Source organism: Alternaria atra (genome assembly GCF_907166805.1).
Source record: "Alternaria atra isolate CS162 genome assembly, contig: 30, whole genome shotgun sequence".
Taxonomy (NCBI): Eukaryota; Fungi; Ascomycota; class Dothideomycetes; order Pleosporales; family Pleosporaceae; genus Alternaria; species Alternaria atra.
The window spans coordinates 77,411-92,675 of NW_025091329.1; the positions used below are offsets into that span (position 1 = coordinate 77,411).

The 15,265-nt window shown below is 50.8% G+C and overlaps 7 protein-coding genes across 8 annotated transcripts; 5 read left to right on the plus strand and 2 right to left on the minus strand.

Annotated features, from left to right (window-relative positions):
• Window positions 1-488: 488 nt before the first annotated feature.
• On the plus strand, window positions 489-2,241 carry ALTATR162_LOCUS9415 (uncharacterized protein; the record flags this gene model as incomplete). The annotated part of the gene is made up of 4 exons (XM_043317048.1): window positions 489-829; window positions 884-1,227; window positions 1,281-1,791; window positions 1,848-2,241. The coding sequence occupies 4 exons, from the start codon at window positions 489-491 to the stop codon at window positions 2,239-2,241; spliced, it is 1,590 nt and encodes a 529-aa protein (XP_043172983.1).
• A 941-nt stretch (window positions 2,242-3,182) lies between these two features.
• On the plus strand, window positions 3,183-4,689 carry ALTATR162_LOCUS9416 (uncharacterized protein; the record flags this gene model as incomplete). Its single annotated transcript, XM_043317049.1, has 3 exons — window positions 3,183-3,244; window positions 3,300-4,115; window positions 4,170-4,689. The coding sequence occupies 3 exons, from the start codon at window positions 3,183-3,185 to the stop codon at window positions 4,687-4,689; spliced, it is 1,398 nt and encodes a 465-aa protein (XP_043172984.1).
• Window positions 4,690-4,746: 57 nt separating this feature from the next.
• ALTATR162_LOCUS9417 (uncharacterized protein) lies at window positions 4,747-6,642 on the minus strand (the record flags this gene model as incomplete). Of its 2 annotated transcripts, XM_043317050.1 has the most annotated exons (4): window positions 4,747-5,370; window positions 5,436-5,450; window positions 5,512-5,815; window positions 5,864-6,642. In XM_043317050.1, 4 exons carry the CDS (start codon window positions 6,640-6,642, stop codon window positions 4,747-4,749), a joined length of 1,722 nt encoding a protein of 573 aa, XP_043172985.1. The 2 variants fall into 2 exon arrangements, with proteins under 2 accessions (XP_043172985.1, XP_043172986.1); XM_043317051.1 differs by having other exon boundaries at window positions 5,271-5,370; window positions 5,432-5,815.
• Window positions 6,643-6,941: 299 nt separating this feature from the next.
• Window positions 6,942-7,822, plus strand: ALTATR162_LOCUS9418 (uncharacterized protein; the record flags this gene model as incomplete). Its single annotated transcript, XM_043317052.1, has 2 exons — window positions 6,942-7,293; window positions 7,347-7,822. 2 exons carry the CDS (start codon window positions 6,942-6,944, stop codon window positions 7,820-7,822), a joined length of 828 nt encoding a protein of 275 aa, XP_043172987.1.
• An 838-nt stretch (window positions 7,823-8,660) lies between these two features.
• ALTATR162_LOCUS9419 (uncharacterized protein) lies at window positions 8,661-10,600 on the plus strand (the record flags this gene model as incomplete). The annotated part of the gene is made up of 3 exons (XM_043317053.1): window positions 8,661-8,696; window positions 8,774-9,010; window positions 9,062-10,600. The coding sequence occupies 3 exons, from the start codon at window positions 8,661-8,663 to the stop codon at window positions 10,598-10,600; spliced, it is 1,812 nt and encodes a 603-aa protein (XP_043172988.1).
• A 99-nt stretch (window positions 10,601-10,699) lies between these two features.
• Window positions 10,700-11,788, minus strand: ALTATR162_LOCUS9420 (uncharacterized protein; the record flags this gene model as incomplete). The annotated part of the gene is made up of 3 exons (XM_043317054.1): window positions 10,700-11,058; window positions 11,125-11,255; window positions 11,340-11,788. The coding sequence occupies 3 exons, from the start codon at window positions 11,786-11,788 to the stop codon at window positions 10,700-10,702; spliced, it is 939 nt and encodes a 312-aa protein (XP_043172989.1).
• Window positions 11,789-14,350: 2,562 nt separating this feature from the next.
• Window positions 14,351-15,066, plus strand: ALTATR162_LOCUS9421 (uncharacterized protein; the record flags this gene model as incomplete). The annotated part of the gene is made up of 3 exons (XM_043317055.1): window positions 14,351-14,355; window positions 14,713-14,760; window positions 14,811-15,066. The coding sequence occupies 3 exons, from the start codon at window positions 14,351-14,353 to the stop codon at window positions 15,064-15,066; spliced, it is 309 nt and encodes a 102-aa protein (XP_043172990.1).
• Window positions 15,067-15,265: the final 199 nt, after the last annotated feature.

Below are 15,265 nucleotides of genomic sequence, written 5' to 3' on the forward strand. Positions count from 1 at the left end.
CCGCGACTATCCATCCTCTTCTTTCATATAGTCGACAAAGACGGTGCTCGCAGAATGACACATCAACGGAAATGATTCGGCCCCTTAAGTCGCTGCAGTACCTTGTCGGCGGATATGGCCGTCACATGTTGGGCAATAACATGCTTACACTTCTTTCCCGTTTAGGCGGCAGCCGCTCCGCCTCTTTACCAAGTCTGGCATGAGACTGTATTACACTGGCTGCCAGCAGTCATTACTGCAGCATACTAGTGCCCGCAAGACTACTTGCCTTAAACGAAAGATATTTCCGCGACAACTCCACAGGCACTAATCTGTTTGGGGCATGTATGCTGCCATCGTGCGAGAAAACTTAGGCCCTGCTTGTTCAATCAGCATGAACCTGGATATTTCATAGGGCGGACTTTTCTCCTCTCTCTTCCTATAAGCACCAGATTCTTCCCTTTCGTATATTGTCCTTCGCCCCTGGTATCAGGTTAAGCAGCCTTGATATGGCGTTCCTCGCATCTACGCCTCTCCTTCTTGCGATCGGCACTGTGATCATCTATACACTCGGTCGCTTCCTCTTGCGCAAGAGCAGCCATGACCTTCCACTCCCCCCAGGACCCAAAGGCGTTCCCCTCCTTGGCAACATCAACGACTTACCCAAACCGGGAATCCTAGAGTGCCATCATTGGCTCAAGCACAAGGATCTCTACGGCCCTATCAGCTCAATCAAGGTTCTTGGTCAAACGTTTGTCATCATAAACGATGCGGATACGACGGTAGAGCTGCTGAGCAACAGGGCGGCGATGTATTCGGGCAGACCACACATGGTGTTCAGCGGTGACATGTACGCTTCCGATATGCTTGCATGAGGGTAGCTGGATGGCTAACGTAGATGCAGGATCGGATGGACAAATACACTGGCGATGCATCAACCTAATCAGACATTCAAACATCATCGGCGTAATATTGCGAAAGTAGCCAGTGCCAGCACTTCACTTGCGATGTTTGATCGCGTCCAAAACGAAGAAGCCGCTCACTTCCTTCTCAACGTGCTGGAATCTCCTGATGATTTGTTCGAGCATATTAGGAAGGAAGCAGGTGCTGTCATCTTGAGAATCACGTATGGCTATACGCCGAACGCTCAAGGACGGGATCCACTGGTAGATATGGCAGGTCAAACGATGGCCGACTTCGCAGACTCAAGTGTACCGGGGAAATGGCCTGTCGACGTCTTCCCGTTTCGTAAGTTTCTCACTTTTCTAGTGATTTGCATAAGGTGTGCTGACTTGGAAAAGTCCGATTCCTCCCAGATTGGTGTCCAGGTACCGGTTTCAAGCGCACAGCTCGTCAGATGGCGGAGCAATTGATTCGCACGGCTGAGGAGCCTTATGCTTTCGTCAAATCGCAAATGCAAAGCAAGAAAGCGAAGACCTCTTTCCTCTCCCAAGCTATCGAGTCTCTCGGATCAGACGCGTCCATGGAGCATATCCACAAATGGTCTGCTGCATCCATGTACTTGGGCGGCGCTGATACCACCGTTTCCTCGCTGATGACATTCTTTCTGGCCATGTCTGTGTTCCCAGAAGTCCAGAAGAAAGCCCAAGAAGAGCTGGACCGTGTGATCGGCGGAGAAAGACTACCAGTCACTAGCGACAAGGCGAGCTTACCGTATATCGAGGCTGTAATGAAGGAAACGCACCGATGGCATCCTGTCGCACCGATGGCGCTGCCTCACTGCTGTACACAGGAGGACAGCATCAAAGGCTACAGGATACCCAAAGGAGCAATGATCTTGCCTAACAACTGGTATGTATACCTCCGCTACCAGAACACCACATTTGATCGTAACTGACGACGCGCAGGTGGTTTACACACGACCCAGCCGTCTATCCTGACCCGATGACTTTCCGCCCAGAACGCTACATCACTACGCCTACCCATACCGCGGAGCCTGACCCCCGCACATGGACATTCGGCTATGGACGTCGTGTATGCCCTGGTCGATATGTCGCTGACAACGCTCTCTTTACGACCATTGCGCAGTCACTGGCTGTCTTTAATGTCGAGAAACCGGTTAAAAATGGAAAAACAGTGGAACCTAAGATCGAATTTGAGCCCGGTGTTGTGAGCCATCCGAAGCCTTATTGCGTGAGCATCAAGGCTAGGAGTGAAAAGTGCAGGGAGTTGGTTAAAAAGGCGGAGGAGGTGTATCCGTGGGGGGAGAGTGATGCTGAGGCCTTGAGAAATCTGAGGTAGACGCTTTTAGTTGGCTGTCGAGGTGGTATGATGGTATCCAGAATGATTCCGCACTGTACGTCAGTGACACCTGACATACTAACCGAGTTGAGAGAGTCGGTTTCAATTAGTTTTGTACATCTTCACAGATGTATGCATACCTACGGATGACTGTTAGCTATTGATGTAGAAGTGGTCAAATCCTTCACCGATGTGGAAAGTGAATCCACCAATCGAGGCGTTGTTTGATTCCAAAATTTGCGACCAAGCCAGTGTTAGCCAAGGCCTATGCGAATCGGTTGTTAAAGACGGGATATCGAGATATTGACATGTTGTTGCTGCTCGGGAAGTGGAGGGTATCTGTTTCCCTTTCGAAGAAAATGGTCCCGAGGTCCTAGGCTAAGAGCCAGCCAATCGGTGGAAAAGTAGCTCCACATACATGCAGGCGGCCGTTACTGACGACAAAGAGCTTGGTACATACCCCAGCTTTCACGTATGTGCCCCAACCTCTCTCCCCCGCATAATTGGAGATCTTCCGCCGAAAATACCAGATCCATAACTGGGCCGATGGATTTCAATTGCCGCATGACGATTTGGCCGAAGTTCCGTTGCCGGTGACACCCATAAACCTCTGCGCAGATGGTCTCGATAATGACGGCATCGACTGTTCAAGATGTTGCCTTCAGTAAACCGCTTCTTTGTCTTTGGGGCTCTCGTAGCTTCTTTGGAAGCAGAGGCAGCTCATATTTCTTCCACCTTGAAGCCCATTGCTGTTTCTAAGACAGCACCCAATACCGCAGGCATTCCCTTGGACTCTTTCGTGTCGTTCTCCTTCGAGTTCTCATCATGGCCCGATTTTGCTGGTAAATCCACTACTATATTTTGAGGCATCACGAACTCCTTGCTGATAGCCGTTGATTGTAGGCAATCTATCGCATCCAAATGCCTTCACATACAACCTCATGAGCAATCTTGGCAGACTGCAAGGCTCCCTGCCAATTGCTCGCGTGGGTGGCAATACACAGTACTAACGCACCTCTCTCACCCCCGAAAACACGCATAGCTGACTCGAAACCTAGAGATATCGCGATCTTCGATGAATCGCAAAAGACCGGCCTCGTAGGTGTCATTCGCCCAAACATCTCGGCCGACTACCCTACGATCATAACTATTGGCCCATCGTATTTCGAATCCTACAAAACTATGCCCAAGGGCACGAAGTTTGTCCACGGCTTTAACATGGGTGCCAATTCCAGCGTGGCGAGATCCGCGACTTGGGCATCCGTGTCTTATGCTTGCAAAGCGATCGGAAGCGACCTGCTGTTTTGGGAATACGGCAACGAGCCTGATCTTTTCCATGCTTCTGGTTACCGACCTGCTAACTGGACTGAGGCCGAATATGTTTCCGAATGGCTGAACGGCACCGCCGCTATTGAAGAGGCCACAAAGGCAGCTTGCCCAGAGCTCGCGGGAACCAAGTTCATGGCGCCGAGTTTCGCAGGCGTCGCGCGCAACGACTACTTCACTTTGGATCCCGTTGATGCCTTCAGACAAGGACTTGACGAGAGGAAGAACATCGGCTTGATCGCTTCTCACAACTACATGGGTGTTTCTACCAACCCTGGTATTACGTTGCAAGGCACCTTGATGAACCACAGTAGTGTCATCGATAAGGCGAATGCTCAGCTTGATGTGTCAAGAGGCATCAAGGAACTGGGAGAGGCGCTAGATCCGAGCGTCCCATTCATCATGGGCGAGCACAACTCGCTCGCCCGACAGGGACGACCCGGTCTAAGCAACAGCTTCGGTGCTGCCTTATGGGGTGTAGATTGGAACGTCTACCTCGCGTCTCAAAACCTCTCCCGCTCTCACATGCACCAAGGAACAAACTACCGGTACGTATTTCTTCTTCTCGCAGCATCATTCTTGAACTAACAACGTATTCAAAGTTACCAATCATGGCAACCAGTCGAAACAAACATCACGACCAAAGGCACCAAACCTCCCTACTACGGTAACCTAGCCGTCGCATCCTTCCTACACAAACCATCACCTTCCTCCCAACTCAAAATCTCGCACCTCCCATCATCCTCCATATACTCCGCTCATTATGCCGCTCACGTGGATGACAAGCTCACCCGCCTTCTCCTCGTCAACCTGCACACATACAACACCACCGCGGATAACAACTACACCACACCTTTTGCGCGACCGATGGAAACCTACGCGTTCCAATTACCAAGCGAGTGCAAGGGTGAGGCGAATGTGCAGAGGTTGTTGGCTAACGGAAGTGATGCTATCACGGGTATCACGTGGGATGGATATAGTTACAATTATGAGTTGGATGAGGGGAAGCCTGTGAGAATGGGTAATGTGACGTGTGGGGAGAGTGCGAAGGTCGATGGGAAGGGTGTGGTGAGCGTGGAGGTACCATGGAGTAGTGCTGCGATCGTTAGTTTGGAATGTTGAACCGGTGCGGGAGGAAATGAATATCGTAAAAAGTAACCGGCTCACTTGTAAAGTACATTACTTGATATTGAGAAACTTATTCAAGTCTTGAAGCATACTCTCTAGTCCACAAACAACTTCGGTGTAGACCGCACTTTGAACGTTCTCGTCACTTAGGTCGTCGCCGCAGGAGAAATCGCATTCAATGCATTTCCGTGCAATCTTGATATACCGTTCGCCTAGATACTTGATAGCAGGAGGTGGGTCGAGAAGCACCCTTCTCGCGCAAATCACGTCGTGAGGCATGGGAGAAGACGCGAGGCTGCTAATCTTGGTTTGACAGCCTATTTCAAGAAGTGCGATGCCCAATTTCGCTAATGGCAAACTCCTTATTCCGTATACAAATTTCAAGTCTTCCTGATCTTGTATCGTCGGAGTAGCTGCGCTCGCCCCAGCCAAGGGGAACTGAGTACTAAGGTGAAGCCTTTGCAGTTGATCTTCAATAGCCTCAGCGGTAGGCTTTGTTGGGTCCCGGAAATACGAGATATCTTCTAGACTCCAGTCTGGTGCGATCCAAGCGGTTGAATGAAACTGTAGGACTGCTACGGCCAATTGATGCGCGAGTGTGAGCTGATGGACGGTACGGAGACTTTGCAGGAGTTCCATGACTTTTCTTGCTTCGCGCTGTCCCTTCGATCTATGCTTTTCGACAATGTTATTTCTACTGGCATCGTAAAATATAAGGCGAGATGATAATACGGACTCACAATGCTCAAGATAGCCTAGGCATGGATCTGAACAAATCGACGTGGAAGCACAGGCTTGACTTAGATGGTCACAGACGCTCTGAGCAGCTTTCAAATCGAACGTAGTGAAGGATTGTGTCTGACTCATCTGCGCATCATTGGTGGGCTCTGGGGTACGTCGTTTGCTTTCCGAGCCACTTGTATCGAAGCGAACGCTTTTTGACTTCCGCTTCGTTGCCTTGCTCTGAAAAAGACACTCACCAAGCGGCATTGCTTGCATCGATCTTCGCAAGGTGTCCGTCATGTTCGTAGCTGGCACAGACAAATTTGTGACTGTTAAAGGCGTAGTGATTGTTTGAACATGTAACCAGATTGGCGGAGCTGACGAAGAAGGTTGGGTCCTGATTGGTCAGTCGCAGTTGAGAGCCACCAGAACACGGGCGACTTACGTTTTGTCGGTCTTCACCATTTTCTTTCTGCACGCGATAACCATGTCCAGCCTCACATTCCCATGCTCGGCTTTCGCTTGCACGGACAACCGCGCCTGGTGTCCAGTATGCGAGATGTTTGTGCATGACCAGGAATCTTGCAGAGACTCGTGCAGCCTCTGAGAAGCAGCTCGAACATCGCCGTACTTTCGCGGCACAGCCTTCCGCACAAGGCAGCTACCCTGCACCACTTGCCGCTTATGCAGCTTGCATCGCTGCTTTCGCAATTTGCTCAGCTTACTGTTCCACACGTCTAGTGTATCGAGCCATCGACGGTATTGGTTTTCCTTCCATGAGGTGTTGAACGCCGAGTACAGTCGCTGGGCTGTTGTGGTCTGCATACCACCACCGCACAGCCTGTTGCATTCGCCCAGAGCGGCCTGAGTATCGCGCAACACGTCCCTGATCAAGACGATAACCTCCTCGAAGAGGGTGCAATCTCGCTCAAGAAATGTACGGAAACGCGTCTCGAGTGTCGGATCCAGCCAGGCGGCGTGTTGCGGGTCGTCTATCATGCCAGCAAGCTCATGCTTGTCTTCGATGACAGTTCGCAGGAGCAGCTGGCACTCGTTGGTGAAACTCGTCGCTGCGACGCGATAGCGCAACTGCACATCGTGTATTACCTGTCCATACTTTCTGAAGGTGTGGAGCCGTTCCTTGGTCGTGCGGTAGGACTTGAGGATTTCAACGACAATCGGAACAATGCCAAAAACTAGACCAGCGATCTCAATGCCTGACATTGCGAGAGAGAAAGCAAAGAAACGAGTGTACAGAATACGGTGGTCGGGAAGTATTAGGACTGTGCGGGGTACTCATCATTGGGGGCCAAGTTGACCAGGCGGAGCAGTCATCGCCGCTACGAGGAGGCACCTGCGCTGTTTTCCAGCCTGCTTCCGCTGCACTTCTTAGAAACGTTGACACTTTGTCATAGGAATTCTCCCCGTCGCTCGCCGTCCTTGTTATCTTCTTTGTTCCTACATGCGTTCGGTTGCTTGTGTACGGGATTTGGATTGGCTTCTTCAACGACCTCGAGGTCAATATGAACACAGAACGCATGCAGTTCGTGGAGGAACATGTTCCCCAGCGCAAGGTAGAGATATGGCGCGCAATTACTGATGAGACTTATGAGACTGGAAATACACCTGGCATCATCGGATCTCTTTTCGATGGACTAATCGCGTATCTACAAGGCATGCTTCGCGAGATCGTACAACCCGATGTTGAACCGATAACCTATGGGCTTTTGGAGCGCGGCGCTACGTCCCTGCTGTTCTGGGGACTCGATCATGGTGTCTCTCAGGGCGATCTCGACAGATCGCTCCAACACTCCGCTCTATTGCGGGACACAATCCTACTAGTGCTCATCTCTATCGGTGAGCTTCTAAGCCAAGGTAACTTAAGTACAAGATATGTGGTATGTGGCTGTCTGCTTATGAGATCACAGGTTCCATGGAAATCTCCTCGGCAAAGATACATAGACAGCTCATGGTCAGCTCCAACATCGCTACAGCGATCGAGAAAGCCAAGTTTGCTGTAAAAGAAACAGACGAGCTAGACCAAAGCTATGAAATTATTGATGAGCCAGTAGAAGCGTGCAAGGTCTTACAGAGCAAGGTCGATTGCTTGATAGCGCTCAATGCCAGTATCGAATGTCCTACCGAAAGCGAATCCGACAATGACGAAGAGACCAGGACTGGCACAGTCCTACAAGATCTTCCCGCGCATCAGTACTTTGCAGATCTGATTGCAGCCAGGTTTCCCACTGCTCAACTCGAACTAGTCGAAAAGCTCGGACTCACCAACTGGTCACGTTATAACCAAGTCCAACAGCAGAGAGATAGCTTGCAGACAGAGGTTGAGTCCGTTTCTATGGATCGCGACCTCCTGCCACGCCTGCAACGCCACTTGGTAGAGCCTTGAAAGTCTCCACGTGGTCGGGATGCTCAGATATTAGCTCTAGAACGTGTCATATAAAGTCGTCCCAGATGGATATGGCTTCGCCAAAACTTCCCTCACACACCCTGTAACTCTGAATCACCCTCACGTTTCCTTCAACCATTCAGAAATTTATCGGCCCGGCGAATTGTGGGTACCTTTGGACAGCCGTCTGTGCCATGCTTCGCGTGAAAAGCTTAGAGCTGATCTGCTCAAGCAAGGCTTGCCTGGAAGATCTGAGCATCGAGACAACATGATGGTGAAGACTCGCTTTCTCGTTTGTAGACGTGGAGTGTGTGGCCGAGAATGTAAGCGGGTTTGATTGGAAGGTTAGTCCTTCTAACTCATACGCAGCTTGTTTACAGGTAAGCGCCATCGCATGGCAGACGGGCTCCCCATTTGGTTGCATGAACTCTCGAGTGTCTGTGTTGAAGACATAGCCGCCATCGCAGCGGATGTAATAGTCGTAGATGATGTCTCGAAGCTCGCGAGGCAGTCTCAAGATCGGGGGAAGTCGGGCGAGCTTGTCAGCGGCTTTGGGAAAGGCAGCGCGCGGTGGTATGTTGATATGCTCGGGGATGATGCATTGTGGTTCCATATTGCTAGATGATGAAGCGGGGTGGGGTAGCCAAGGCGTGAGGTGTGGATTCCATGGGGTCAGGTGCTAGCGCGATGTCGCGGGTCGCGCCGGGCTTTGGCGTTCGTCAGCCTTCGCGAATGTTCTACGTCATGTCCTTAGTTACCTACAAATCTCAAACAACGCCATTCACACATCTACAAAGCCTGTTGCTACTCTCGTAGCTATCCACCAAAGCTCCTCAAGATGGAAGTTCAACTGTACGTGTACGACCTTTCCCAAGTAAGTGGCCGGAGTCGATGTCCATGCGCGCGCTTGCGCGGCGTTTTGTAGAAGTACTCGGAACTGATTGTGTCTAGGGTCTTGCACGGAGCATGTCGATGCAATTTTTGGGTATTCAGATCGATGCTGTATACCACACGTCCATCGTACTCGACGGCATAGAATACTACTACGGGCAGGGGGTGCAGACATGTCGCGCGGGAACTACACACCATGGCCGGCCGATGGAAGTCATCACGCTCGGGCAAACTGCACTTCCCATGGAGGTCATATTGGAGTACCTCGAATCTTTGAAGGAGGTTTACACAGCTGAGGTAAGCTTCCCAGTAGCACTTATGCTCAGGCTATGCTGACAACCGATAAAGTCCTACGATCTGTTTGCGCACAACTGCAATAACTTCTCCAACGACTTCGCCATGTTCCTGGTTGGCAAGGGAATACCAGACCACATCACCTCGCTCCCGCAGACCGTCCTCAACACACCGTTTGGACAGATGCTCAGACCGCAAATCGACGCTGCTATGCGACCCATCACCCAAGCACCGACCCCTCAGCCGGTACAACCACAAGCCCATTCGAAACCTTCGAGCGCAAACAAATCTCACGGGGTCTCCTCAGGAGGGAGTGCATTGGAAATGAATACGGGCAGGGTCAACAATATAACAGCGCTGAAAGATGTAGATCGACTTCTCGACCTCGCCAAAGACCGCTGCGCTATCATCTTCTTTACAAGCTCTACATGCGCGCCATGTAAGCTGGTATACCAACCGTACGATGGTCTCGCTGCCGAAACCGGTACAAAATGTGTCTTCATCAAGATCGACTTCAGCCACGCCGATCGCTCGATTAACACACGCTACCCGCACGTTCGCGCAACTCCAACGTTCATAACATATCTCAGAGGCGAGAAGCGAGACGAGTGGAGTGGGGCTGATCCGAGGCAGCTGCGGAATAACGTGGAGATGCTAGTCAACGCTGCATTCCCGACGCATCCACATCTAGAGAAGAGCACTCCCATGTTGTTGCGGCAAAGTCAAAGACCCGTCAAGTTTACAAAAATACCCCCACTGGAGAAGCTGGTCGCAAAGATGGGGGACACTGGGAAAGACTCGGCTGTGTCGTCCATCGTATCCTTCCTCAAGACCCGCGAGCAATCTGGAGCTATAGAGGCACCATTGGGTGATCTCCCGCAGTTTGCTCAATTCCTGAGGAAGAGCACCTCGGTACTCCCACCAGAGCTTCTCTTCACCGCTTTGGACCTACTTCGGATATCATTGACCGACATCCGTGTGGCAGGCTTCTTCGCGGAGGAACACAAAGGAGCGACGGGCACGCCTGCTACCATCCACCATCTGCTCGACCATGTCGACAAGCTCGGAGATTCTGCACCTTACCCGCTCCGACTCACGACGTTACATCTAGCCTGCAATCTCTTCATCTCCCCGCTATTCATACCACATCTTCTCTCCCCGCCCCTCTCGTCAACACTAATTTCCCTCTTAACAACCGCCCTCCTTGACGAAAAACACCCCGCGCTCAAGGCCTCAGCCCTCAGCCTAGCGATGAACATGACATCTTCAAACCATCAAATACGCATGAAGAAGCACAGCGCTAATCCGTCGTCGTCGCTGTCCACGGAGACCGAGCTACTCGAAGCGGAACAAGGCGAGCTTCTGGCTTCGCTGCTGGAGACTATTAGTACGGAAGAGGTGTGGAGCGACAATTTGAAGATGAGTGTTGTTTGTGTGGGGTGGCTTGTGTATGCGGCGGATTTGCAGGGCGAGTTGAGGGATACGTGGAGGGTTATGGATGCGGCGGGGACTGTGGGGAAGGTTGAGGCGAAGGCGAAGGCGGCAGAGGATAGGATGATGGTTAGGGAGGTTAGAGGATTGTTGGACGTATAGGTTGGGATGATGTTAGATTTCATTACAAGCTACGTACGATGAAGGTAATATAGAGAGATTACCTAATGAGACAAGCCTGAATAGCCCGACATCCTTATTTCAAATAGATTCATAACGTACATTAGTCTCATTCTTGACTTGGATGCCACATGTCCCCGAGCTGCCAGTGTTGCTGTTGGGGACCTTGTCAGCTGAACTAATAACAGTATTATTGTATCCACCGCGCTCCGCATAGGTTTCGAAGTACGTGTCGCCAGACGACTCCTCCTCATGCTCAGCCAGTTGTCGCTCCGAACTATTATCGTCGAACTCTTTTGTTCGAATGTTGTTGCGAAGTTTGATGCCCCTGCTGCTAGTTAAACCGCTGAGAGGGTTGGGAGCACTTGAGTTGGATCTGGAGCCAAGTATTGAGCCGGACATGAACTTGCGGATGATAGGTCTTGTTATGGGAAGACAAGCTTTTGAAGAAGAAATTAGCATCAAAACTAAAAGCGCTGGTGACAACAGATTCGTAAGTTACTCACAAGAGATGATAGCTAAATAAGCTTCCGTGCCTGCCCAGATGATGACTCCTTTGACGTCCCTCGACATCTCTGTCGTCTTGGCATTCAGTGTGATTGCCTGGATAAGTACGACAATTGACGCAGCACAAACACTATAAGAAAGAGTCAGTCAATCACCCACTAACACAGTGTGACAAGAAAGAAAAGGAGAAAGATGCAGGCTGAAAAAGACGTACAAGATACCAAACATGAACATGGCGACGACAGCAAACTTTTGACCCGAGCGAAGCTTGAGACTTGCGACCTGAAACACAGGCAGCAATAGGACAGAAATTTCGAGGAGTAGATGAACCAGGGTCGTGCCAAACATGAACTTTCCAGGGTCGATTTTGCACACAGCGCCTTTAATGTTGAAGTTCCAGTAGGCCTCGACTGGCACACAGTGGAAGATGGTCATGAAGGTCCGGATGGTGAGCCAGATTACGGTGCTTGCTTGGAGGATGTAGATTCCCGGTCGGATGTTGGAGACACTGAACAGGCGCCAATAGAAGCAGAGGATAGCCAGCTTGGAAAATCCAAGCGACCATGCGTATAAGAATTCGGCCATGAAAAGCCCAAACCGAGCATACTCGTCGACCTCCTCTGCTGGGAGAGGAATATCCTCTTTTACATGACCTAAACCCATTGCGATAGTCCCTATATTGAAATGGTTAGTATGTTGATACTCTGCTGCGCTCTGAGAGAGGTTCCTCAGTTCTTGAGTAATTATGAACTTACAGTAAATTGCAAAACCAAAGTAGAGAGCAGCCGCGACCTTGTTGATAAGACGATTAGCGCGTTGAATAAGCGGAAGAGAGAAAGAGAAAGGCATAATTCCAATCATCACTTTCAGCACAAGGCAACTCACCCAAGAAACCACAGCAAAATAATCATCTAACCACAGGGCCACATGTGTGATCTTTCGAGATGCCAGGCGACAGACGAGGAGGATTGTAGCGACAGAAAACGTGATGAACATAGAGCTCATCACGCCAGCGTCCGGCGTGAAAGTCATTGTCGCGGTTTCGATCGGCTATTAATGTTGCATGCAAAGTTGGTAGAAAAGTAGAGAAAGATCGATGAGAAACTGCTGTTAACGATGGGCAACCGGCCAACAAGGCCTGGAGAGGAGGGTGGGGATTATAGCAGATGGAATGGCTTGAGCTAGCGAATACGCGGGATCGGGGCTTTTGTGCCGCTCGGGATGGTAGCCGTTTGCCGTGAGACATGTCTAGTTTACGAACCCTGAGTTCACCTTAGCCAAGATGGGTTCCAGGATATGAGTGGCCATGCCCAACCAGGTAAACCCCTACAGCCATTAAACTTTAATGTGCTGTCAGGGGTGCAGCATCAATACCATGTAAATGGTTCCGACCGCTACACCAACATCACAGCCCAAAATGTCTGTACCTTGTAAATTGGCCAATACATAGGTCTATCACATGACTTTTGGTGCTCTGGAGTGGCACTATTTTCGTATTTCGTTTGCCAGCCTTGGGCACGCCTATAGGCAGTCGGACATTGAGACGTTACGGCATTGACGCAGCGATACGATTGATTAGCCTAGCTGGTCTTCTATGCTAGCGTTCTCTTAATGCTTTTCAAGAACCATTCTACTCCTCCTTGGCTTTCCTGTAGTTACTGTTTCATGGGTAGTAGTTGAACATGCGCTTCTCCAGGTGCTACCAGAGGTACTCAATTGGATCGAGATGTAGCGAGTGAACTGGCCAGCAAATTTGTGAACAGCCCCGAAGTCAAGCCGATCGCCTGATTGATTCCTAAGAAGGTACAGCACGAGCCAACCTAGGTACAGTATGGGCTTGTAGACCTGGATAGCAAAACCAGCCCATTGATGGGTTTGATTATCGACGAGTCTGCCAGTAGCCACTTGATCGTGTTGATGGAGTGCTCACGGATGAACCGGCGCACCGCGCGCGACGTGTGCATACGAGCGTTATTACGTATCGATAGTGTTGTCGTCTTTACTTTATTTGGAACGGGTATATGTTCTTAGACGATATATGCTGTTCTGCTCGGAGTCGAGGTATCGTTGACTATTCGCACCTTTTTGGTTGTCTGGCGCAGTGGAGCAGAGCTTCGTTCTTAAGTCAGCCATGCAGGGCCGTCTGCTAGTACAGTTTCAACCCCGCCTTCCGCTAGCTCAGCACGGTTAGCTCGTTTGGCTGCGGGTCAAGCTCGATGGTTCGGTCCGAAAGAGCACGCATGCTTCCTAGCTCGCATAGCGATGAACGACGGGGAACAGTGGCCTGGAAGGCGATAGGTAGGTAAGTGAAGCGACTCAATCCTTGCCTGACGTGGAGCAAACTTTGTCGCAACTGCGGCTGCGGGGAAGCACAATCGCTAAGCACTGTACGAAGCAGTAGCGATTGCGTTCAACTGCCGCGACGAAGACACAACTGCGCCCCTGGCAGATCATCAAGCCTAAGGTCTTACCGTGATGGCTTGGCGCTACCTTCCCAGGTCACAGTCACCAAGGTGCTGTCAAAGCATACTGTAGCAAGCTTGGTCTACTGTACTGTACCAACAAACCATATGTCATAGGAAACTGTCAGGCTACAATGCGTCTCGGGCGATGCTGCTGCTGCTGCTGCTGCGGCGGCGGCGACAGCGCCGGCTACAGTACATCAACAGCCAAGTCTGACTGTCGGCGCCTGGTTGTGCTGTGTTGTGCTGTATCTACGTATATCTGTTAATAATATAGAGCAAATTTCGCGTTGGGCGCTAGCACCAAGGCAGCAGGACTCCAGGTTTCCGAGCCATGCGCAGAAGGCACTGTTGCTAGAGCAAGAACGCTGTTGTGGCTGCTATCATCCTATTCTTCCCTTGGTGAGCAAGCTAACATGACAGTTCGCTCGCGGAAACGAGCACTCGTCACTAGAGGTTCGCCAGCCTGCCGTTGTTCCGCTATATCTGTTCTGATTAACGGCGCATCTTACGTGCGTATCGTGCTGGCCTCGTGCCATCCAGGCTATCGCTGGGTTATCTTACGTGCCAGCGGGAATGGCAGCGCGGTTCAGATTCTGTCAGGTTCTGTTCTGTGGTTACAGTCCTATAATTGGCGTTCCTTGCGTTACCGCCCCCTGCCCTCAGAATGGAACGCAGGGGCGCATGAGCGACACAACTAGCAGGAACGACATGGGAGCAGTCATACTACTGCGGGTTCTGCTTCTAGATCTACACCTTCACTATGAGGTAAGAAGCCGTGGTATATTGCTTCGTATGATTTAGGATAGACTGATGACTACAATCAGGAAAGCCACGTGATGGAGGGGAAACAGTCTTATCTCAACAGTGCTCCTTCGCCGAGCTTGTGAGCAAACTTATACTCGAACATCTGCTTGCATCTTCATGTCGTGGGAACGCGCGGACGCGAGGTGCTCTTCAAGCGCTCCTCCCGAGGTCCGCTTCGGTGCAGCGCCGAAGGAGAGCCGATGGAGATCCAGGAAGCCAAGCCTTCGGGCCGAAAGTGTCTGGATGCCTTATTTCTCTTCCACTCTGAGAAGCCTGGTAATGGTAGATCGCACTGGGTATAGACACAATCGGGCATAGTGGCAGTGTCGGAATCGTCAAGCCGAGCGGGAGCCTGGCTGAAGTGTTGTAAGTGTGGTTCTTCAATCACAGGTGGGGCTTTACTGAGTCGTGGCTAGATCGGTCCGTTTGTCGCAGTATGATGCAGGGGTCGATTTCACTCGACCCCCTGCACAGCAGGCAGAGACCACCCCTTTCATATCAAACGCTCCCATTAAAGACACTCGAGACTTTTGCAAGGATACAAACTGCTTGCAGAAAGGATCTGAGGACATATCGCCGGCGAGGCGTCATGTCACATCTATGGTACGGAATGCCGTCTTGGCAAATATAGAAGAACTGGGGCTGAGGATGAGCTGTGGGGAAGTCAAGTAACTGTTCCGCGAAATGATCAAAGAAAACCAGCAGATAGGCATTTCTCTTCACGTTTGGCCGGTTATAGAAGGACAAACAAAAGGAACAGGAAGCGCTCGTGAAGCCAGACGAAGTCGCACTTGCAGTACGTGAGGTGCAGCATACTTGGAAGTAAACCGATGTTGAGAAGGCTGTTTAGCTCTTGGGTCTATAGCATATC